Source organism: Python bivittatus, unplaced genomic scaffold (assembly GCF_059951505.1).
Source record: "Python bivittatus isolate LINGU-HERP-01145 unplaced genomic scaffold, Pbiv_v1 ctg000610_np1212, whole genome shotgun sequence".
Lineage (NCBI taxonomy): Eukaryota > Metazoa > Chordata > Lepidosauria > Squamata > Pythonidae > Python > Python bivittatus.
In genome coordinates, this window is record NW_028277088.1 from 35,301,191 (window position 1) to 35,327,194 (window position 26,004).

Genomic DNA, 26,004 nt, shown 5'->3' on the forward strand with positions numbered 1-26,004 from the left:
TATAGTTGTCTCTCAGTGTTTGTATAATCAAACTCTGAGGGTTAGTACTTTCAATATTGTCCAAGGACAAAAAAATGAGAGAGAAGTAAATTAAGGATACTCCACTGCTGCCTGAATCTAATCCAAGCAAGATCCAAGTTGCTGTTTGTTTAGAAAGGCAACCTGTTAGCTCTGGTTGTAACTCGGGATGTCCTGGCATGTCCCCTGAAGGAGTAGGTCCACAACCAGAATGGTACTCCTGGACTCAAGACTACTGCTAAATAGGAGGGTTGTGGCCATGGTCAGGTTTGAATGGTATACCAGTTAACGCTCTAATTGGAGTAGAAAGCACTGGCCACAGTGACTCATGCACTTATCAGTACACAATTGGTCTACTGTAACACACTCAACGTAACACTGCCTTTGAAGATTGCTTAGAAATTGCAATTAACACAAGGTGGAATAGCCTGCATGCTGGTAAGCTAGAGCTGCCATAATCATGTAACACCTGTACTGTGGACTTTGCATTGGTTGCCCATAGATTCTGAGTGCAAATCACAGTTTTAGTGTTCACCTCCTGTCAGGCCCAGCCCAAGAACAACAATGAAACAGACCAGTTGAGTTCAGTTCCTTTATTTGCTTACACCATATAGACAGAATTTCGCCAGACTAAATCTATGCTACTGCAACTAGTGGACATACCCTGGGAGATTCTAGGGAGTGGCTATCCTGAATCTCTTATGCTTCCCACACTCCCCCTGTGGACTGTGTTGTCTCCTTGCCCTTCTTGGAATGTACCCCCTTCTACCTGATAGCCTCGCTCTCTGCTGTAATCCACTACATCTACAAAGAACCTATATAGGTCGGCTCCTAATATTTTCAGGACCATTTTCAGAATCAATTCATCTGCTGCTCAGGTTCCAACAAAATCTGTTAATAATCTCCCGTTACTGAGAAGTTAAGGGAGCAAAGCTTTGCATACAGTGTTTTTTTGCTGCAGCTCTATGTTACAGAACCACCTCCCACAGAAGTCAAATTAACATGCACTCTAATGGCCTTCTGGAAGCTAGTAAAATAGACTTTTTAAAGGAGAGCATTTGGGGAATGAAGGGTGCATGCCATCTGTATTATTGTACAGTTATTATTGTACTGATGTTTTGATTTTAATATTGTTTTATTATAAACAAGTCAATGTAGATTATGGCAGTTTATAAATGAAAGAAAATATTAACTAAATAAAATGGACTATTTAATACTACTGTATTCCTCTCAGCTCAATCCATTAAGCAAACATATAATGACATTTTCATGTCTTAAAAACTTTCTAGTCTACCCTTGATATATTCTGGTGGTCTTCCGTCAAAGTAAGATCAACCAGGTATTGTCCCCTATATATACACTTATTACATTACATTGAGATAAACTAATCATAATTATTCTTTGAATGTGTCAAACCTGGAACAAAACTTTGCAGATTATTTCTGTGTTATCTGTCTACTAATTAGAGTAAATTAGATTAAATTATTCAGTCCTATCTGGAACATTGGCTAAAAAGGATGAATGAGTTCTACACATGAACTACTGAGCCTGTCTCTGCTGAGTCACTTGTATATAAGATGTAACATCTATTGGGATCTCTTTAAATTGGACTGATGGAAGAACATTCAAATGGGTTATATTAGAGGCCTTCTTTTGAGTAGAGGCAATGAGATTAAAAAGGTAATCTGTAATTGTGCAACTTTTCCGACCTACTTGAAAACTTTGATAATTAGCATTTAGGCCTGAATCCCTTTGCAAGCTACTGATCCACTTACGGTCAAAGAGCAAACCAAATATACTGGGAAATAATAAACTTTGTGAATACTTGTGTCAACACAAATTAAATAAGTGACTCTTTCTTTCTAATGTTTTTTTCCAGATGGACTGAAAACTATTCTGGAGAATTAAAGCACCAACTCAGTGTAAGACAAATGAAGTTGAACCAAAAATTGAAAATATATTATTATGCTTGAGCCTCTGTTATAGTTTGCCTTCGCAATGCATTTGGAACATATCAGATTGGTAAAAAATTCTTAATTTTTTTCCTCAAAAATTCAAATAGTATAGTTCTCAAAGTCTCAAATTGGAACAAAACTTTGCAAATTGTTTCTGTATTATCTGTTCTATATTTTATATATAATATATATTATAAAATGTGTGTGTGTGTATGTGTGTGTGTGTATATATATATATATATAAATAAATAAATGTATAATGTATATATATTACATAATAATGTTATATTAGTTCTCAAAATCTCAAACTTTTACAAATAGTTAAGCCTGGAAGATTAACTGACCCATAATTTTTGCATTAAACATTCAACTGCCACTGGGATCCTGATTGTATCACAAACAGAAGAGCCTTGATTCAGAATGGACTGGCATGATAAGAGTTGTATGCTGACCGTGAAGTCAACTGTTTTACGGTAAGGCTTAACTATCGGGATTGTGACACACAAATATTTGTTGTTGATGTTGCTACTGCAAATGTTGGTTTCACTATTCTACTTTTCAAGGACTCAAAGTGACTATAAGCATTTGTAAAATTAAAATTAAAAAGGAGCCCTATTGTGCATGTATGTGTATAATCTTATATTTTTGGGTGTTCTATAACTTGAAGCAAGTTTGCTCCAGAAAACAAACAGATACTTATGAATTTTTTTTCTATAAAGAAATATAAAGTATCAGGCCTTACACCAGTTTGATAACAGAAACAGCTACTAGTGTATCATCCTTCAGGCAAGTATTGTTTTATAGTCTGATAAATGAAGAATAGTATAAAGAAAGTATGGAGAGATAAATTATAGTATCTCAGTTATTTACCCACCTTCTATAAATCAATGAACTGGGAAGCAAATATAACTTTGTACAGCACTTTTCCATTAAACATTTATTAAATAAATTATTTATTTATTAAAGCTGATTCCAAGTTGAATCATAAATTTATTTGAAGCGTTATCATAAATATTGTGGTATGTGATAGTTAATGCTGATCAATGTGCTATAAGTGTTCTGCACATGGACTTTGTAATTCAAGGTGATGGCAAATATATCAAATGTAAGGAAATTTATATTACAGGAAGAGTGAGACAATCAGAACAAGGAACATTATAAGGAATCTGTGCTGACTGTATATTTTATTTAGTTATTTACATTTGTTTATTTATTTATTCATTTTGCAAGGATGGAGGGCTTGCAAGATATTGTCCATGGGTCCACCATTTTACCAGTGTTGTCTTTTGCAGTCTCTCTCTGCACCCAGTCCACCCAACCTCACAAAGAAGGATGGTTCTTCATTTCTTTGCTCATATCAGTGCCTGCAATCTCAGAGAGGCAGCAACAGCAAAAAAAGAAATTCAGGATGGAAGGCTGACTCTGAACCCCTTGCCATCTTCTGGGCTTTGGCAAAAGTAAAATGGTATCAGTGTCCTCTACCTTCCCTGACAGAAAGAATAAAGTCAGCTGCAGATCAAGTGAAAACACTATTATTGATAGATGATATTATTTGCTTCTCTAAATTATTGTGCTAATATGAATATGGATCTGTACAATATACCCCATTTTATGTATGTAAGTATGATATTTCTGTTACTTCTTCTTGACCAAAGCTCTCTAGATAAAGAGTTATATATGCAAGGTGTTAAAAATATTACACACACACACACACATATGTAAATGTGATTTGATCAATATATAAAATCAAGTGACATTATATATTTTGAATCAAGTGAAATTGGTCTTATTTTAAAAACCAAACATCAATCTATTTGAATCTCCCAAAATGGGCCTTTAAGAAATCAAAACAAATGGAAAGTAGATGACAGTAGTAAAAATATTCTACAGCTGGGATGCCATCATTACTCGGCATTAGTTGTGTAGAAGTGGAATGAAACAATCCTTGAGATGAAGTGGCCCCAAACTATCTGGGACTTAAGAGTTAAATTCAGCACTCCAAATTGACATTAAAATGACTGCAACTAACACAGCAATGGTTGAACAGGTTTAGCAGTTAGAACCCAATACCCTTATTTTGGACAGAGTGTCTGCAAACTTTTGAAAGACTGCTTCACATACAGCACAGTGCTCAGCTCAGTGCTTTAAGTGGGTAGTTTCCAGAACATGCATAACTATCTAGGCTATCTCAGAGAGCTGCAGTAAGTTTATTAATCAAAGCTGATAAAAAGGTATTTCTAACAATTGACAAAGCCTCTAGTGACAACACAGTGACCACACAGCATCAATTAATATCCACAGTCAATATGATTCCATTACAGTGAGTACAACCCCCATTCAACTAGGGACACAATCCCTCACTGATCGTATCTCCATCCCGTCTGAATTCACTCTTAATTTATTCTGCAAACAGCCAACAATCTTTAGGTCCCAAACTTGTCAGGGTACATAATACATGCTGTGTAGGCATGTGAAAATTTGTTTGAGTGCTATAGGTTGTAGGTTGCTTTAGACACAGTAGCAAGAAATATCCTTGCACAACTTGGTATGTATTACAACCATAAAAAGGGTGTTCATACATTTTTAAAAGCCATAGGAGATTATTGGTGAAAGAAAAGAAACTGACTTATAAACAAAAAGTAGAAGAATACAATTTTCATTACACTGATGGGGGAAAAGTGCTAAACAAAACACAAAAAGGTAAGAAGAGCAGCACAATACATGGAGTATATATAAATAAGGTTTTGTTTGGTGTAAACAAAATCAATCATTAGCTGTTCTTTACTGATAAATTCCTTAGACTGTTAGTAAAAGCTTTTTTAAAGCTAAAGTAAATCAAAATCTCAGATTCCATACAAATCTATGTTTCTTGGTTTTTCATATGTTTAAGATGGGAAATAGTTGTCAACGGCAAGGGTTCTTAATAATTTAAGAAAGGGTGATTTTAGACCCATCTCACACAGAGGATTATCCTTTCTCTGCCCATAGTATATGTGCATAAAATTATTCAAGAAAACAACAACCTTGTTTGAAAAATTGTTAATTTTGATATAATTCTATGCTTCATTAAACTGAAACCAGTGATGTAAGCATGCAAAATGGAACGCAACTCTTTGCCAGTGATACTAGCCCAATGATACTTGGCATGCAAAACTTATTACAAAACTTCTCACCTAAATTATTGGGGGAAAAAAAAATGATTTTCCAGTTTCTTGCTTGCAATACGCTTCCAGAGTCGTTAGGAGTCAGGTGGTGTACAAACTGAATAAAATAAATTAATAAAATACCTAGGTACAGTGAAATTAAAATTCTCTATTTACATTAAGGCTGCTTAGCACAGTGGTTCTTAATGGGTGATATGTAGGCACAAGGTAAAATGCAGAAAAAATCTAGGTGGGGCACAAGGCAACTTATTGAAATTTTAAGTGTTTAAAATTTCTGCAAATAATAATTATAATAACAGCATGCCTATAAATATATGAATGTTCTTCTAGGGAAAAGTGATCCTTTTATCATGGTAGGACCAATAATCTTTGGCAAAGTAAGCTTAAAATATCAAAGGTTGAATACTGGCTTAGCAGATTTTCAGAGTACTATTTAATATAATGAAACTGATATAAAGAAAATAGGTCTTTGCATTTCCCATTGCATCATATCTACATCTCTGGACAAGCTGAAACTAGACTGCAATACCTCGCCAAAATAAGCAAAATATGTCTTCTGGTAATTAATTTGCTTTTTATTACTGCAGTTCTATACGTACTTATTTCCAAGTAAACTACTGAATCAAATGGAACTTATTTCTAAGTAAGCATGCGAATCAAATATGCATAGCATCAGGCTATCAATCTGCACAGTCTTTAAAATCAGCACTAAAGGGACTACCCATGCATATTAGCTACACTTATTTCTGACACTTGTATCACGCTCTTTCTTTGGAAACCATGGAATTACCAGGATATTTCTATTTCCACACAGAACTGGATGAGACCTTGTCAAATGTAAAGAATGTAATTCTGTGACCCCAAATAAATATTCTTGGACAATAAGAGTTGCAAGCATTTTTTTTCTGACTCCTAAAGATAACAGTGATTGATTCTTACATAGTAGCCACAACTAAACTCAGGTCAAAGTCTCTAGTAGTATGTATTTGCTTTCTAAATACAAATTTTCTATCTACATGAACATTCCAAAGGAAAAAGAAAATATATCCTATATCTTGATTCCTGAAGATTCAACATTTGTTTGGATAAAAGATCCATTTACTTCAATAACATTTATTAAGAAATATGCATTTAAAGTTGTAATGTTAAACATTAGAATTAAGCAATTTTTCCAATACCAAAGCAATTAAACTACTTTCTAGAAGCTGAACAATGGATAGTGTCAGAATCAAGACCAAGCTGTAAATCAGGAAGTTCCAAGTGCAAATCTGTCTCCAAAATGAATTAGGTGTCCCTTAGTCTCAAGCTACAACATAAGAATAAAAACATTGTCTTATTTTACAGGGTTGTAAAAAGGATTACTGAGATAAAATATATGAACTCTTTTGTTTGTTTTAAACTAATGTTACACATGCTTTTTCATATGGGAATATTCCCAGATCAGTAAGTATGGTTTACCTCTATAATCTAATCATGCCTTTCTATCTTTAAGTCAAAATGGTCTTTCTTCTTCTTGTGAAAGACACTCCCACATTTGCATAGCCAGTAAGGTAATTCATACTGCCATGCAACTTAATCTGACAATTTTGTGATGTGATTTATGATGGTCTAACCATATGAAGCTTTTTTATCTCCATGGTAATTCTTAAAAAATAAAATCTAGGAAAGATTGCTTATACTGACAACTGGTCAACTGCACAATAAACCAAGTGGATTGGTGGTAGAAATAATAGTAGAAGTTACTTTTGGACAAATGTTTATGGCTATGGAAATCAGAATGAATTAGGTAAGGGAACTATATTGAACAGTCTGATAATGACCAAGAATACATTTCCTTCAACAAAAGTTAAAATATGGGGAGGAGGAAAAATGTTGAACCTAAGACTAAATAAAAAAAAATTTTTTAATTGAAAATATTTGTCCATATGGAAAAGAATACAGGGAGTAAATTGTAATTATAATTTACTGCAGGATCATCATTCTGTCTTAAAATCTAATATTAGTGTATTTTAAATTGCACATTTCTCATATATACACCAATGATGGGAAAGAATTCAAAACATTTTTGCAATAACTGAATCAGTTTCATCCATTAGGCAAAAGCTGTATATTTATTATTATATGGCTGGATTTGTTTGAATGAGTTTCTGTGTAGTTGACACAGTGACTCTCTACTTCTATAACATTTTGAAATTAAATTATCTTTTACACAACATAAAATTTAAATCCAGGAATGGTTTGATGAAGTCCGTTGTTGAACTACTACAATATACATGTTCCTCTGGTAAAAAAATTGCAATACAGTTTTGACATTAAAAACTAATGAACGGATATTCCACTTGGTATTTTTATAAACTGTTCCATAGGCTACAATATCTAAATAGTTGATTGATGCTTAAAATACACTACAACAACGTAAAAGTATGAATTCACATTTCTGTCAAAAATTCCAATGGCAACTGTCTGCAGAAATCTCAGTTCATGTGTTTTATTATTTATTGAATGTTATGCTAAGTACCTGTGAAAGGGGACACTCCTTGGCCAATGAACTCTGGTTCATATCCTTCAATAAATCCTTCAGAGCATTTCTTACTGTTGTGTGAGACCATTGTTCAGGAGGCAAGTCTTCTAGTTTAGGGCAACTATTTGAGACATTGATTAGAAAAAGGATTATTACAAGATTGCATTCTGCTGCAGAACATTCCTTTAAGACAGACAGATTTCATTCTGTGCATCAAGCAGATGCATCTGGAGATTGCTCTCAGTCTCCTGATTGTTCCGATTAGTTAATTACTTTATACAACACATCTGCTGTATTGATGCATGAATTATACATCAGCTGCATGTGGCGACTATTTTTCCATGTTACTTCTACCTTCCTGCTCTGATGCGCTTGGTAAAACAATTTAAGGTGTAATGCCTTTTCACGACTGATCATGAAAAGAATTAATATATTAGCTTCCCCCCCTTTTAGTTACAGCGAAATTTAAAAACCTTGACTGCAACAATAAGAGTGAACAAGTCATTCTTTTTCAAAATGCACACAGATGGTGCTGTTCATGATATGCAAAAATATTTTTCTCTTAAGTAAACTTTATGTAAAATGCCTTCTTGTAATGCATCATTTAATTGACTAAAATGCTATATACTTTTAATGAGATCCCAGAAAAAAAAAAACTATGAAATGGAACCATCTAAATATAAGGTTTCTACAATATTGTAGGGTGGTTTATTCCCCCCCAAACTGCGGTAACAAAAGAATGTGGGTAGTATTTACAGATTTTCTGCTGACTTAAGCAGATTTGGAATATTCACAATATATCAGATTCTAATTCTTACTCAGACTTCTGCTCTATGTGACCTACCTGTGCAACTGGATTTTCAGTGTGACCACATGATAAACATCCTGCAGCATGTCAGCTACTGTAGCATCAGGAGCATCTGTTACATAGGATAGAGGAACTGGGTTCCATTTCCCCACCTGGATCAGTCCTGCATCAAACAGAATGATTCCAGGAAATCTATGTCAGCAATTTTAAGAAATTAGGCAGACGAATACATCAGTATGAAAGATTTTGTAAATAAAGTTTCATCTTAAATTCACTGTCTCCATTGTTTTTTCTTCTTCTCTTGCAGTAAGAATTAATAAATAGATTTATATAAAACAAACAATGTCCTACACCTTCTCCATCTTTTGTATACTATGGGCATGCAAATTTCTCAGTAAATAACAGAAAGAGAGTCTTCATCCTAGAATAAAGTTGACTTTTTCAACAGCTCATCTGTTGAAAAATACTTTATATTTTCCTGTATGTACTCAGTTACACATACAGTTAATGCTGCCACTTCCACTGAAACGATTTGAAAACTATGTCATACCTCAACATTTCCCATGAATAAAATAAATAGCTATAAAAATGGATCTAAGCAAAATCTGAATGATGTTTTACTGTTGCATATTACAGCAACTAAAATAGCATTCCTGAAACCAAGGGAAATTGTGCTCCACTCTCCCCAAAAATAAATACAAATTATTTTGCAATTTATCATGACATATTTACCTTTTGCTTGGGCAGCAGAGCTATGAGAATATCCAAGTGATAATAATGCCATTTCAATCAGCTGGTTGAATAACATGTCCTTCCTTACTAAAACAAATTCTGCATGTTCTTCCTTGCAATCATACTCAATGGAGTTTTCATAATGTTCCACAACACAGAAAACTGGAAGCATGGTTCCTATAAGATAATAACATTAAGAAATCAAAATTTGCACAATACTTACATGTATTTTCTGAATGGACTATTAAAGAATTATTATACAGCTGAACTAATGCCAACAGTAGTTTTTGAAAGATACGGGAAACATCACAAACACATTTAATAAAGAGTGCAAAAGGTCTTGGTCTGCTAAGGAATTCAATATTGATTTATATAAAGAATAAGGCTGCTTGAAGAGAAATAATCCTGGTTGTTCATAACCTATTTGATTAGTTGTGAAAACCTTAAGTATAACTACTTAAACACATAGCAGAAAACTTCAGAGCAAGCCACTGCAATACAATTTACATAATTCTATTTGCAATGAAATTTCTTTGGCAGTACCCAAACTACTACAGAAATTACTGAATTAGCAGTACTCATAAAATATCACCTTGATCTCACTGTTCTTCAAATTTTTATATTCAGAAAATAGTCAAAAAACCAATCTAATCTTAGCTAACTGTATGGATTGGAATAACAAGACAATGCTGCACATAGAAGAAATATGCTTTGAAAACCCAATCATTTTGAATTTACTGTAGCCCAAGTTTGTTTATTTATTTACACACACACACACACACACACTTTAGACCTATGAGTCACACTGAATTCAACAAGTCTTACTTCTAAGTAGACATGTTGTGACTGCATGGATATTCTTCATTTTCTAATAAAGTGCTCTGCTATATCTATAGGTTCAGAACATTTTTAATATCAATTTCAAGGAACTATTCACACATAATTGTATGATTCTACTGAATGAAGAGTTTAAAAATCAAGCATCTCAGCACGATTATGGCAGTGTCACTGAAACAAGTTAGATCCTTTAGGCATGAGAATATTGGTGACTCTTGCAAAGTAATATTTACTTCTAGCTAGAAGTAAAAATTTAATTGTCCATTTTGCATGCAGTAATATTCAAGTACTATTTGCCACTATTTGAACAGTACATGTGAATTACAACATGGATTTAAATATAGAGCATAGTAAGTAAAACTAACAACTACATGAAACCAAGTTAAAAATAATACTTCTACTATCTTTAGTAGAACAGATGAACCATCTTAACTGGCAAGAACTGAAATGGTTAAACAGCTATTGTACAGAAGCTGTCCTAAGGTATAAATGATGGCAAAGGTTCCTTTAGTAAGGTACCTAATATCACCAATTAGTCTTACAACATTAATGCCTCTGTAATCACTGTGCTCTACATTTGTGGAAGTCATCTAATCCTATAAAGGCAGATAACACCTACCAACCTGTCAACGCGATTCACTGATGTATTCCTTCCTTCATTTGTATTGTAGGAGAGGACAATGAAAAACACAATTAAGTCTACATATGTAGTCAGTCTCTTGCAAACCAACCTTTCTATGCTTGTTTGCAAAACTGTTCAAATTCTCTAGTTTGTTAAACAAACTCAGCATGAAATGCAAGCCTAAACACTTGCCAATATTTTACATCTTACAGCAATATCAGAAAAAGATCACCAGACAAATGTCACAATATAAATTGGTAAGTTATTCCTTTATTTCTTTTCAGAGGTTTAATAAGCTCTCACCTATCACAACCAGAACAGAACAAGGAGGCTAGGGATTTAACTTATTATTAGAAGCCTAACTGCAGAATATTCACCAATTCACTTCATACTTCATACAACATACTTCAGAAATACAATATTGTATCTGGTTGCATTATCCTTTTCTTATACTGACTCAAGACAAAAGAAAAATGCAATCCTAAAAAGCAGAAAAAAAAAAGAGAAATATGTCTCAACTAAAATGAAAACCTGTCCCCACTAGGATAAGTATGCAATACTTAAATATGTTGTAATGGCAAAGCTTTCTTGATTCTTGTAGCTTGCCAAGCTGTTGATCACTCAAGTACTTAGCAAGACAGTGCAGCAACTTTATAACCTCCTAGTATTAAAGGGGAAAGTACTGGTCAGTGTTCAATGCTAAAAATATAGTATGATTTAAACCTGAAAGCAATGTCAGAGGATTTGCTGAAGGTTTATGAGTCTATGTAAACAGAGTGTCTGCTGTAAGGAGCAGAGTAGTCTGTTGAATCCCTGTCTAAAACTGTCCTGGCATTAAAAGTTTGCTGTGCAAATATCACATAATACCAGACACAGCTGAAATCTCCTATTTAGGAATTTATGGAACTTATATGTTTACAGGCGTCAGAAAGTCTTTTTTACATAGCCCCAGCGCTTCAAAGTACAATATTAATGCACTCTGTTTAAAAAGCAGCAATAAATTATATTTTTAATGCCTTACCCTTGGCTTTCTTAAGATGCATACATTCTTGGCAAACAATCAATAAATAGGGTAATCATGAGCAGAGGCCAAAGAATTTGCTGAAGTGCTGTTTTTCCATTTTTAATAGATACAAATCTAAACAATACAGATTGCTGTGTCTGTTCATTCTAAGATCAATATATTCTTTGTTTTCGCCAATCCAAGGAAAAAGTAAATGATTGTATGATAAATGTTATGCATCAGAATGGAAGCCAGTGCCTTCTAACTTTGTGTGTTTAATTGTCTTGGTTTAGTAAATGCAAGAAATCTGACTTAGAAACATGCAGCAATTATACTGAGGAAAGGAGTATTAAAATGAATTTGAAATTACATATAGCATATTTTGATTAAATTACCATGGGTGCTGTTTATGATCCAAAAAGATCATGTATACTATTAATTTTACTTCAACAGAACCATAACACAAACAACAGCCATGGACGCACACATACCGCATCAGTCACTGGCTCTAAAAGCATTTTTTCTTGTGAGAATGTCTAATTACAGCAAACCAGTCACTGAACAATATGATACCCAAGTTGTTCATTGCTCAGTAATGAATTGTACTTAAGGAAATAAAGTGCGAAAAATTGTCATCATAAAGGAGTTTTCCACAGAACACCAAAAAAGCTTTATATTACTTTCTTGAAGCCAACTAGCAAATGCTTCAGAGATGTTGACCTTCCAATTTTGGATTTTTGTCAAGAGCAGATAGAAGTAGAAATCTGGCTATTTCAAGAACCTTCTTACTCATTCACATGCTATAAAAGTGTTTTGCTCAATACACACACAGATGCCTACAAAATGAGTTGATAGCAAGACTTTATCTTGATTAGTAGTGTTGTTTTCAATGAGAAAAATATTCTGAAAGTATGAGAGTTTTTTTCCTATTAAAAAAACTCCACCCTGAAAAACAAGATGCTCCACCCAGGCATACAGTTAAGTCTTCCAAGTACCATTTCCATTAGATTTAAGAATGTGATATTTGTAGAATAAAAATGTCATTGTGAAGTACAAATTATACACAAACTTGAAAGTAGGTTTCTTCTAAGACATTTTATATTATTTAAAAATTATTATTTCATATTGAGAATCATAGTGTTACCTTTTCTAGTTTGTGTTTTCATCAGGTGTCCAGAGTGTTTTAAAGGCACTCCTTGCATTTTAGTTCCTGTACTTCCAAGTCTTCCTCTTCCTAATGGGCTCCCATTCTGTTCCAAGCGGGCAATTTTGGCTGGTGGACCCTTCGGATCGCTTACATTGTTAGACATTTCTGAATGTTCTTTCCCCTGAGTTGTCTCGTTCAAATGATCCATACTCAGTCCCGCCTCTAAAGATCACCTGCCATGATTTAAAAAAAATATATATGTGTTGTATACGCGTGCGTAATTTTATGTAGGCAGCTTTACACATGTACATAATACATCTGTATAGCATGTTCACATAATGTTAAATGTTTCTTAAATAAAAATGTATTTGTAGGAAAGTTGCTTAACTGTCAAAGTTATCAGAACATTTCAATGCTTTTTTTAGCCCATTATATACATGTATATATGGGCTTTGTATCTTAGAAATCATTAGTGAGAGTTGCATGTATATTTAGTAGCATTCACAGAGTAATATACCCATTGCTACAAATTTCTTATGTACAAGTTCTAAGATTATGAGCTTAGTACTATTTCCTCAAATTACCAAAATACTTCAGTTCAATAAATATAAATCTTGGATTGTTTAACTTCTCAGGAAATAAAGGGATTAAAAATTTAGCTAGGCATTCAATAGATTAAACTAGGAATATGAGATTTCCTTTATGTGCCTCTTTTAATAGTCTTACATACTAACTTGGAATTTGTAAAAAGAATTGTTCTATCATTAAAGGGAGTTCAGTGTCAGATAAGATTAAACACTTATTTTTCCATAACATGTGAGATTTTAGGTCACCTAAGTCAACATATAAATGTCATATATGGAAGCCTCTTTAAACCCTCATAACTTTCTTTGGTATCAAGTTGAAAATCTTCAAACCTATTAAACCTTTTGATTAACTTTTGAAAAACTGATAAATTTGTAATATCAAGCTAAACAAAAAACTGTTAGCCTAACTACTATCATTCAATATTGCTTTCAAATTCTGTAATTTTTTTTACTATGATTGTTTTTGTAGTACAACACATTCACAGTAACCATTAACTACTATAATACAAAAACACAAGAGTGCTTTTGATTATTGAAAATTATACAAAGAATTGTTTATATGCTTATTATGAATAGAATTTGCTTTACAATAGAGGGATTGCTACCCTTTCTAAGACTTAATCACACTACCTGCTCTATTATATATGCAGTATGAACACTAGGAACAGGTGACCAGTCATTTATGAAGCAGTACTTACATAATTAAGTATGAACACTATCACTGCGGGTGAGGATTACATAGGAGAAAAAACATTAATCCATTAACAAATAATGTTTTAAGATACAGTAAATATATCTCCCTTTTTTCAGCTCTGATAAGATTTTCATTTTAGTGATACTGCTGTATATTCCCACTGCAAATTTGTTCCTTACTTAATCATATCTGCTTTGTCTTTCATTATAGAAAAAAAAACTGTTAATCTTAAGGGTTAGCTGCATCCTTAAGAATGCCAATTGAATAACTATAAAGTTTAGAATATAACGGTTATTTATCCTTGCACTCTAGGGTGACATGCTGAGAACCAAAGGTTTACCATTGATTGTGGTCCCATCTGTTTTTGGTTATGAGTCTCATTAACAATAAATATGCCTACTTTAATCACTTTTTTAATCAAGATTATTCTTTTTCATTACATTAACTGCTATTTAACCCAAAACTGCATATCTAAATCACCAACATCTACTGGGTCCTTGGTAGTACTTCATCAAAACATGTCTAACACCCACGCTTTTCTTTCATTCATTTGAAATTAGTTGAGGGACCAAAAATATCTTGAACTGGAAGACTACTGCCACTTTTTACAACTTAAATACCAAAATTTTGTTTAAATAGTTAACACATATATCTCTCAGGTCATAACCAATGAACAAAGGTAACAAGCTAACAATTCATTTTACATACCGTATAGTGACAAAAAACACTGAATTGGTCATATCCACCTTCTCTACATTGTTTAGCTCAATCATCTTGCAAAAAGATGTATAATGCAAAGCAAATGTATGTGCAGGTAAAACACTTAATTTACTAATTTAAACTCTTGCATTCAAGGCTAAAGTTCAACAAAGCTTCCCTCCATCTGAAATTGCAATGAGGTATACTCAACATGAATTGCCCGTGACAGCTCCATGAAGTTAATTATCATCTTTAGAGATGACAGGGAGAAGATTTCTGCTGGTTTCATGTTCAACCATAAGTTTTTAGAAGAAAGTATACCACTGCATATGTACACTATTATTAAAGGAAGATGACATTCTAAATATTTTGTGATTGGAATTCAGTTGTTAGAGATATGGTTCTGCAAGTAGAAGTGACTACTGTATCTTCAATACTTTGAGACTTAGCTCCCTCCCCTTTCTCTTTATCCCCTCCTCCTTTCTCTGATAAAACCCCTTAATCACATTTAAGAGAGGCTCTGTTCTTATCCATTCCATATGGCTGTGATAATCCAGGCCAAGCTTTCACTGTGACCTTTTAAAGAGACAAAGAAGCAAAACACTATCTAGAAACAGGAAGACTGCAGTTTGAGCGAAATTTCATAAAAAGACCTGAAACTCACCACTTCAAAACTTGACAGCATATAAATAATGGAAACAAAGGAGATTTCCTTTGCAGACCGATGTCTTGAAGAAGGATGATGATGATTTCTAAGTCCTTTTTTTGTAAAAAATAAAAAATAAAGAAACTGAAGGATACTTCCTCTCCAAAATTCTTTATTTCTTAGGAGGGGAAAAGGAAAATATATAAGCCAAATGTAGCAGCCCTTGGTGGGGAAGCAATAAGAGAAACCGAAAGACAGAGAGAGAAAGTACTAGTACATTTACTGAAAAATGTGCTCTTTGCAGTAATAGAGAATTATGAGAAAGGGAAATAATATTACTAATCATAATGATATTTAAATAAGCATAATGCTGACAATACTGTATCAAAGCATTTCTTTTAAAAAATAAAAGTGAAGCTGAGATTAGGTATGACCTAAGTCTGAACAGAGAAAAAAAGAAGTAAGAGAAAGGGATAGTGGTGAGATAGCTTTTCTATCTGACACTTTAGAAAGCAGAAAACCTAGTGAGTTTTCTATTTATAATTATTTTTATACACTATAAAAGAGATACCAAAAAAAAAGAAAAAAGAAAATACAACTGAAGACATGCCTTCTTCTCACACACAAAAAAAAAACTAACCAGAAAACTTTCTGCACAAAGCTTCACAGAAAAGAAACATAATAATAACATCAAAGGGTACAGAAAAGTAGAAACTAAAGGCACAAACACTTAGTTTCACTATCGCCCTTGCTGTTTATTATTATTTTGTAATGCAGAGAATCTCTCCTTTCTCATTTACCCGGAGAGACGGGCGGGGGGGGGGGGGAACGGAAGGAAATACAATCACCACCAAAAGTAAAACAAAAACAAGATCCTTCAGTTGGGAGAAAATTAAAAATAATATACTTAGGAAGAGTTAAGCAAAACCAAGGTTAGGGACAAGAGATGGGGGTGAGAAAAAAAGGGAAATCAGGTTACCAAAAAACAATAATAAATTAATCCTGTGAGATTTCAAATTCTTGTTGTCCCTCGGCTGGCTATAACAGTTATTTAGGCCGGTTTGGTGGTTGTTGCTGGATGTTACTGGGCTGTGTGTGTGTGTGTGTGTCCCCCGGACGCAGCTTGGCTTGCTCGCTCTCGCCCTCTCTCCCTCTCGCTCGCTCTGTCCCCATTAAATTATTAGTTGACTCATCACTCCTCCTCCTGCTCCTGCTCCTGCCGCCGCCGTCCCTTGCTCCTGCTCCTTCCTCTTTGCCTCTCCGCTATTGCTTTCTGCTGCCGCTTCTGCTGCTGCTGCTGCTTCTTCCTCCTCCTCCTCCTCCTCCTCATTTTAATACAAAATAACACGGAGGGCTACCGGCTTTTTTTTTTTAAGAGAGAGATACAGTTCGAGGCAGGAGGAGGACGTAGCCTCCCTCCTGCTGCCTGGAGCTCTTCCCCGGCGGCCCCGGATCATCCGACGCGCCGTCCTGGGAGAGAGAGACAGACAAGCAGGAGGAGGTGGTGGCGGCGTAAATCGATGCGCGGAGGGGGGGAGGGAGAGGATGGAAGAAAGGGCATCTAGAAGGGGTGGAAATGGGAATTGGATTAAAAAGGGGGCTGGAGGGTTAAGGCAGAAGGGGGAGGGGGTTAAAACCAGAAAGCCGGAGGTGGGGGGGAGGCAAAGGGAGGGGAGGAGAGAGCCGGGGGGGTGCGATTTCCGGCACAGGGCGCGCAAGAATTTGTAATCAGCTTGATTAGTGTGAGGCGGCTGTGCATTTATTACACACAATACCCAGAATAACAGGGAGCAGCGCGAGCGAGCGAGCGAGATGCCGCTGGCAGGGGCGCCGGGCAATCGCGTAGCGTACGCAGAGCGGTCTGCCGGCAGGGACAGGCCAAAACAGGAGCAGCAGTAGCGACTTCCTGGTACAGCGAGCGAGAGAGGGCGCCCAGGGGCTGAAAGGGCGGCAGAAGGGAGAACCAGGGGACGGGCAGAGGAAAGCAAGCGCGAAGTCTCCCTAAGCCCCAATCGGGCGCGCACACAGCGCCTCTTCAGCACCAGCGGGACAGCGGCCACGGCCGAAGCAGGACAGGGGTGAGGGCGCACCCGCGCCAGTTGCCAAAGGCGAACGGAAGCAAACTCCGTCCTCGCTTGGCACTCCCGGGAGGTAGCGCACCCAACAGACTTAGAAACAAAGTGGAACTCGAAAGTACGTGGGCATCTGTGCAGGCAGAAAGATCTACAGAGATGGGGGATGGAGAGCAGGTGCACATAAAGCACAGGAGCATATGGCTGGCAGTCAGGGTTCCTTGGCGAGGGAGAAACAGGATGGAGCGCGCGTCGGCATACTCTGCTGGGGAGAAGGGAGGGGGGCTGCCTTAATTGTCGCCGCTGAAAGTAACAACGCACATACACACGAGCAGCACCGCTAGCCGTTTTAGTTGCCCCTGCACCAACTTTGGACGTAACACTTGAACAGACAAGTGGAAATACTGCCAGTTTTAAGACTGACATGGGTTTCATTGTATAGTGCTTACAGGAAAGTACTTCTGTACATGCACAAGTTGTTTTCCATGGTTTTCTTAAGTCAGGTTGTGCATTCGTAGAAGGCATTAGATACTATTAATCCTGAATGAAGCCAGTTCAGTGTTGGTAACTTGCTCCAATAACCTATGGCTGAGGATGATTGGTAATTTCCCAATGATACACTAATGAAGTGTCTTGCATATTATATGTGCAAGAAACTCAATAATAAAAATGGATTAATGTATAGTATTTTAACCTAAATGTATTCATTTGAATGTCAGTCAAAGTAATTACAATAAATCTTAATTCCTGGGTTGTTTCCATTGAAATCTTACTGCATTACACAGAGTCACTTTTTTGTGAGGTGGGTGGCTATACAAATATAATAAATAACATTAAAAAAATAAATAAAAATTGGACAGGAGATTCACGTAACACAGATGCTCAGATTTCTGACACAGGTTTGTTGCAGCCAAGTTCACAAAAACGTCAATTTGGCAAATTCTATATGCCTGCACTATTTTTTTTAAAGTAGGGAGGAATTATAATGAAAATAGATGTTTGATAGCTCAGTAGAATAGTATAGTAGGACTTTTGCCAGTTCTTTGCAGTGCTGCACTGAAGTGTATCATCCTTATGGGGAATAACTGAGAATGAATAATAATACAAAGACAGCATAGAAATGGACAGCCATAAGCATTCTGAATAATTTGGAGTACTTTATACTGCTTTTGTTTATGGGATATAAAAGTAACAAACACCCAATTATATAAATATTAGGTCTAGATCAGGCTGAAGCAATCTTTCTGCAACCAGAGACTGCATTTAAAAAAGTCTTGCCTGAAAAGATAGTAAGAAGGTGATGCCATGACATCAATTAGCTCCATTTTTTCTTTTGATTTTGGGTTTTTAAGATCTTTTATAGTTATAAGTCTATTTGGCATACGTACTTACATAAGTTCCCATCATACTATTCCTTTTCAGGATAAGCAATGTTATGCAAAGTGCAGAAAAAGAATAAGAAGTAAATTAAAGCAGGATAAGATAAAAAGAAATCTTAGAAAAGAAAGTTTAACAAAATTATTTTCCATGAAAAATCAGCAGTAAATTACACCACCATTATCCAGAAGCTTAATGCCAATTTTTTGTGGTACAGCTTGTGGCTGGGGTCCCATGGGTTACTTGATATTTAGTCTATATAGTACAGCATTCCTCAACCTGGACCTTAGATATGTGAACTTCATTTTCCAGCATTCTCAGCAACGACCATACTGTTTAGGAAATTTGGGAGTTGAAATCCACACATCTGGAGGATACTCAAGATGGAAAAACATCTGTAACAATCATTTTAACACATTGAAAGTTAGAAAGGGAAGTGAGCCTGCCACAGTACCCCATATTAGAAAGACACCAATCATGGTATGGGACAGCAAAGTACTGCAGGTGCTAATTGATTTGCAACTATAATAATTATAAAAATGAATAGTACATTGAATATGCTGTATCAGGTAAGAAGCAAACCACACTGGCAGAAAGGGGGGGAAAAAAAGGTACACAAACTAATATGATAGATGCTTTTTTACTAATCTGATAGAAAATATACTGGCTGTAGTCCAGAAGCTAGTTAAGCAAGACATGAATTAAAATCTCACTCTCTGGATCTTTAGCCTAGGCACAGTAGCTTAATTGGTTTCTGGATGCATATAACAAGTGTCTATAACTAGCAGAAATTACTATTCTGCTTTTCAAATGCAAATCTATTTAAAAAAAAAAAGTAAGTGGGCTGTCATATGAACAAGGTGTTTTCTTAAATAGGCAACTGGGAGGTAAATTTTTCTTAAGGAAAATGAAAAACACAGCACTGAAAACTTTGAACAAAGAAAGAGTACAAATTAGCAAATGTTAAAAAAGTGTATTAAACACATGCAGCTTTGTATAACACCAAAACAAAGCATTGAAGGTACGATTACATAGGCTGGCATATACTGAAGTAAACACAAACACCATAGAGTGTGCAGAAAATGGTAATGGGGTGAAATACATAAAATATTTATAGCAGTCAGCAATGCACAGAATATATTACTATATTAGAAATAAAGAGTATGATGCTTGAATCACAACAGAGTTATTTGAAAGATCAGCTGAACATAGAAGTTAACATTTAGCTTGTCGGTGCACACATAAATATAGACACGCACAAAATTAAGGCAGCACATTTCTCATATGGATCTTAATAATCAGTACCTTTTACCTGAAATAACTAGCATGTGTGAAACAGCCATCAGAGATCAAACACTATAAGGTTTCATACTACATGTTATTTGAAACACTATTATTTTCAACCGAGGCAGTACAGCTATCAATGTTTGTAATTGTATGTAAGAATCAGTCACAAATGTGCATGTATTAAAATTCAGATGGCTTCCCTGGAAATCCAAAATAACTAGGTACAGGACTACAGCTTATTCACTCTAAGACAACTGCTTCAGAGAAACTATGGAGGGCAGCTTGACTATAGGTTATAAGGGAAGGCATTATCTGTGCACTTAAGACATTTCACTTTTGCTGCATGAGTAGCATGAACCACAAACCATGTTTCAGAGATATCCCAAAGGCTTAAAATGAGACTTCAAAAATGTTTTAAAAATAAGCACCTATATGAATCACTGAAGCCATAATAGGTGTGCCCAAATTGTGTTGGGACCAATGGCGAGGCTGGTGGAAATGTTGTGAGTTGTAATATTAACATATCTGGAAGACTCCAGTTTGGTTTAAATTCTTTTATAGTATAATCTGCAAACCAGTTAGAACAATCTGATTAAATTAATTTTAAATCCAAGTTTATAACATAAATAATCTCTGGCCCATACTGGATAGAATTGCATGCATAAGAAATACAGATAAAATGTATATACAAAGTACATGCAAATCCTGGAAGCGGTGACAGGCAATTATAGCAATTCTCCTCTTTCAAAGTAGCCTTATTTGGTAGTTTTTTAGTTTTTACTAATTCCAGTAACAGTACAGATTGCTATTTGCAGTGCTAAGGATAAAGATATCTACATTCTTAAAATAAAAATGTAAATCAAGATTTATACTGTTGTTTTTGTTGTACGAATAGCCTAAATTTCTGCCCTGAGAGCATTTAAGGTGACTAAGAACAAACAAAACAAAATTAGAATATTAATGAACTCAAATGGAAAGGTAGTATCCTACCTGAAAAAAAACAGACCTCGTTCAAATTCATTCTTTCTGCTTTAAAAATGCATTTGTTTCAATATTATAAATAGCTTTTTTGAAATGATTTCAAATTCAGGATGAAACTAATTGGCTAGTATGGGAAGATAAAGAATCAGACGTGATGCATACAATTACAGGTAGTCCCGAGTTTGTATTTGGAAATAAATATTTTTGTAAATAATATATATTACAGAGTTAATGTGTTTTGGAATACACATAGTTTTATTAGATCTTCAAGCTTCAGATCAATTGACTAGTCTAATTATCAGCTGCCATTAAAACCTGCCTCTTAATTAACTGGTCATACTACATTTCAAAAGCCTGAACTAGAAATTTCTAAAAAACTTTCCACAAAGTTCTGCAAATATTAACCAAGAAAATACTAATATCAAATTTTAATAAATCCTCATTAAATCAGTTAAAGTTAAGCCTTGTGGAAATCAATGTAGAAAGTTATTACTAACTTAAAATTGTTTATTTTTCTGAAATGTGTATTCCACTTAGTCTAAAGACTCTAAATGTGTACAAAGGACCAGCAATTAATTTCCTGTTGATTTCACAGAAACAAGATTAATCTGGATACATACACAGTTTGATCTGGCTTATGCTGGTGGCCAGAGTTAAGTATAGCTAATGACTGGAATGTAGAACAAAATAACTGAAGATTACATTGAGCTTCGACTGAAATCCTAAGCCGTGGTTCTGTGTGTGCATGTGTACCTGCAAGTGCTGGAGAGTAGACCTTCCTCTTCTATGAACCCTGTATTTGCATCCAATTTCAGGCATAAAAGTCAGGTTCTGATTTTATAGAAAAACCCAGTTACAGCATTTTAGTTTCTCATGAAGGTGAAAAGCAGCCAGTTCTTTTATAATCTTTCTGTTTTTTCCTTTAATTTTAGCCAATGGCAAGAACAAAATTTTTGTCACAAAACCTTTAGTAGTAAATGCAAATTAGTTACAGCTATGGTAAATCTCAAGTCATGAATGCCCTACTGTATATGGTGGAACACAGCTGACACTAGCACAAAGCAATCAAAACCTGTGTGCATTTGAATTGTACTGTCCTTTTGTACACTTTTATTTTCCGCTATCAACTATCAGCTAGTTTTTTCATTGCAAGTTTTATTATCTATGTTCCAACACCTATCTGACTTTGGCTTGAAAAGCAGGGTTGGACCTGGTTAATAGTTGGATGAGAGACTATCAAGAAAGCCCATGTAGGCTAGCCTGAAAATTGAAACAAAAAATATCCTTGACCAAGCAGTAACAAAGTACTTCTGCACTGTTGCCCAAAAAGCCACCAGGAATCAAGCTCAACTCTAGAAAGTCTTTATGGCAACATAAATCAATGATTAGTTTTATTCAACATTCCAATCAAATTTTAATCAGAATATTTATTCAAATCATACTCAAGAATATCACGATTTTGTACTTGGAACAGTTAATATAAAGTTGGGGTAAAAATGAAATATGCCTCATAGGCCAAATCCTGTTCCCCACCCCTACCCCCAGCAGTAAAAGGAGCAGCAATGAATTTGTTATTTCCAATCACATGTGAAGTGGATGCAAAACAAGCACTCATAAACCAAGCATTTCTGAGCAAGGGAGAATATAAAAGAGAAATGGGCAGAGGCAATGATAAGAGAGATGAAAAAGTTTTAGTTATCTCAGTTAAGTTGATGCCTCCCACATAGACTATTGTAATCTAATACTTTATACATCTTAAAATATTTAATTCTAACATAATTTGGCTACAATCTTGAACTATTCCTTCTCTGGGAATAGTCCCATTTAACTTAATGATTTACTTCCAATATGTTTTTAGAAAATGATACTAATAGATAACTCTGCAATTTAATATGTTTTATTAATATAATTATAGTCATATTGATAAATTAAAGTTATTTCAGTTTCATTATCTACTATATCAATGTAGATTTAACCATTTTAAGTGCAAATATTTTTTATTCAAAAGTGTTTGGACTATAGCACATTAAAACCAGATTATTGATGGATGAATGAATGAATGTGTGTGTGTATGATTATCAGTTATTTTGATAATTTGTGAATTAAGGATACACACACACACACACACACACATACATATATCCTTAATTCACAAATTATCAAAATAATTAACATTTCATGTGTAACACTGGAGTATCAGAGCATAGTAAAATTTGAACTGCAGGCAAACTGTTCCTGAATACTATGTAGCAGCTGATCAATTGAGAAATACAAACATTGTAAATGACAAAAACATGACAAAAATCTACTTTGATAACACAGAACAAAAAGAGGCTACAAGGTACATATAGTTTTCATGTTATAGAAAGATAGTGAAATTGGTTTGTTATTCTTTGTTTTTGAACAAAGTTCCTTCCCCACTCTCCAGTAACATAATGTTCAAAATTCCATTATTTAAGAGAAAAAAGAAAAACTCAGTTTAATCACTTTAACATTGTTGTACAAGGAATGTTAAATCAAAACTTTTATTACAGACAGAATTGTTTACTTTCTGAGGGAAGAGATAAGATATACAGAACTAAGCCATAAAGAATTGCAATCAATTGCATTCTGTACTGTATTTAGATTGATAATGTTAAGCTAATGAATGAAATGTTCATTCATGGATGGTTTGCTTTTTGCTATTATGACCATATACTTAGGTGGTACCTTACCCCCATCTCTGTATAATTTTAGCATTTTCCAATCCCTTTGGGCTCCTACCGCATAACTTACTCTGTTCAACAAGAACCCTAAACTTATGTGTAACTCAGCAAGGTCTCCTGAACTTGTGTGTAGTATTTTCTGATGGCTAAAACAAGTGACAGGCATTCTCTTCTATCAATCACATTGCACATGACTTAATCTAGATTCAGTACAATTACAAATTAAATAGATACATACATCTAATTCAAGCATAGAGTGGCAACATTTGATCTCAGCGCCATACTTAACTAGTTTTTGAGGGCATGGCTTTTTCTGTCATAGGCTGGGCAATAGCATAAAGTAGGCAGGGCCACATCAGGCCAATAAGTGAGACCAGAACTTTAAACTCAAAGACTGAAAAAAAAGAGAAAGGTGGATTGCACATAGTCCTGATACTGAAGGTTGCCTACCCATGCAAGAATGCAGTTTAATAATAGGACATTTTCCTGTCGTACAAACAAGATCGTCCATTCAAAATGGTTCCCACTGCGTTTCCAATTAACTTCATTTTATTTGAGTTTACCATATATTTCAGAATATTACACAAACACACACACACAATATACATATTACATATAATGTATCAAGAATTATAAATATGGTATAAATAGAAATCAATGAGCAAATTAAATCACCTTCAGGTTGATCTTGATTCTTGGCAAATTATATTAACATGTTAGTGCAATTGTCTTGGCATGGTCTGAAAATAGCTTGCTACTGCCTTCTAGGATGTTCTACAACTTCCTACTCTAGTCTACAGCCCAAGGATTTCCTAGTGGTTAGCAATGTAAGACTTATCAATGAAAAAGAATACTGCAACTAATGCCTTGGATACTGGTGATGTACAGTTTTTTGGTTTGTTTACCATAGCTCTTATAGAATATAATATTTACTCATGAAAGACAATTACACATTCAAATACTATTTTTACAGCATTAGATAATACATAAAGTAAGTATTAGTAGTTGGGGAGAGAAGAAATAACTTTTTGGGACTTAATATATACAGGTAGTCCCCAGGTTAAGAACGCCCAGGTTACAGATGACCCATAGTTAAGAATAGAGCCTACTGTAGCAAAATTCGAGTTAAATACACAATGATTTGAATTAAATACATAATGGTTCAAGTTAATTACACAACACTACTTATACAGTAGTATACAATAATACTGGTCCGGCTTACATTCAAATTCGATTTAAGGACCGACCTTGGGAATGGAATTTGTTCTTAAAGTGGGACTACCTGTAATTTGGAAGAGAGTAGCCTGCTTTGCATAAATATTCCAATTCTTGTTGGAAATATGTCTTTTATTCCTCAATGTGTTAATATTTTTTTTAAAAAATAATAAGCATTAGCACCTGCCCTCATACTTACAAGCAACTTTGTGAAAAGATCAAAATAAATTATGGGATGGATTACAAAAATATGAACTCAATTTCATATATATATTTACCATATAGTAATATGAATTTAATGGTAGGTCTTTCTTAATAAATATGTATAAAATTGCATTGCATCTAATTTATTTGAAATACCATTTAAAAAAAAAAATCTAATGAAAAATAGAATCCAATGTCAGAGAAGAAATAGTCCATTAATCCACTAAAAGAATGTCTATTTCATAAACAAGTTTTTGAAAGATTCTTATAAGACATTTATTTATTTTAAAAAAGATACTGAAAATTAGATAAGCATTTTGGGTTACAGTAAGCTTCTGAACAGAACTGAAATGTAGCCCAAATAGAGTGCATTATGATAAGTAATGTGGAGGTTATTAATGCATGTCTTACAGTCGGCAGATGCTCCAACCCCTGAAACAGTGATAACTCTCAAATCAGACATAACTAATACAAGACATCTTTTGGCTATAATCACTGTCTAGGAATTTAGGAATTTGTCTATGCATCTTTAAGTACAGTATGGATCAATGCCTCATTGTTACCATTCTATCTTTTTAGGATTGTGAGTTTATTCATCTTCGTCCAGGCCTTCATTGGCTTGATTCATTCAGAGTTTCCATCATTTTGACTACCTACCACTACTGCTAATGGAAAAAAAAAGGAGGAAGAAGAAGAGTATTAAGGTACTTTCAACATTTCATTAAGTCTT

The 26,004-nt window shown here is 34.6% G+C and overlaps 1 protein-coding gene and 1 long non-coding RNA gene across 6 annotated transcripts in view; one reads left to right on the top strand and one right to left on the bottom strand.

Moving 5' to 3' along the window:
- The window catches only part of SATB1 (SATB homeobox 1), a 100,967-nt gene extending 84,053 nt beyond the window's left edge, over positions 1-16,914 (bottom strand). For 3 of the 4 annotated variants that reach the window (XM_088150770.1, XM_088150769.1, XM_088150768.1), the window contains exons 1-5: positions 15,452-16,557; positions 12,805-13,040; positions 9,199-9,375; positions 8,503-8,629; positions 7,656-7,779 (exon numbers count right to left, since the gene is read on the bottom strand). In XM_088150770.1, coding sequence (XP_088006896.1) covers positions 7,656-7,779; positions 8,503-8,629; positions 9,199-9,375; positions 12,805-13,015 — 639 coding nt within the window. In that variant the 5' untranslated portion in view covers positions 13,016-13,040; positions 15,452-16,557. Of the gene's footprint in view, positions 1-7,655; positions 7,780-8,502; positions 8,630-9,198; positions 9,376-12,804; positions 13,041-15,451 lie in introns of all 4 variants that reach the window. The other variant, XM_088150767.1, reaches the window with a different exon arrangement.
- LOC148214596 (uncharacterized) overlaps positions 16,834-26,004 on the top strand; it is a 47,755-nt gene continuing 38,584 nt past the window's right edge. For both annotated transcript variants that reach the window (XR_015797887.1, XR_015797886.1), the window contains exons 1-2: positions 16,834-16,934; positions 25,854-25,978. This is a non-coding gene — a long non-coding RNA (uncharacterized LOC148214596). The remainder of the gene's footprint in view (positions 16,935-25,853; positions 25,979-26,004) is intronic.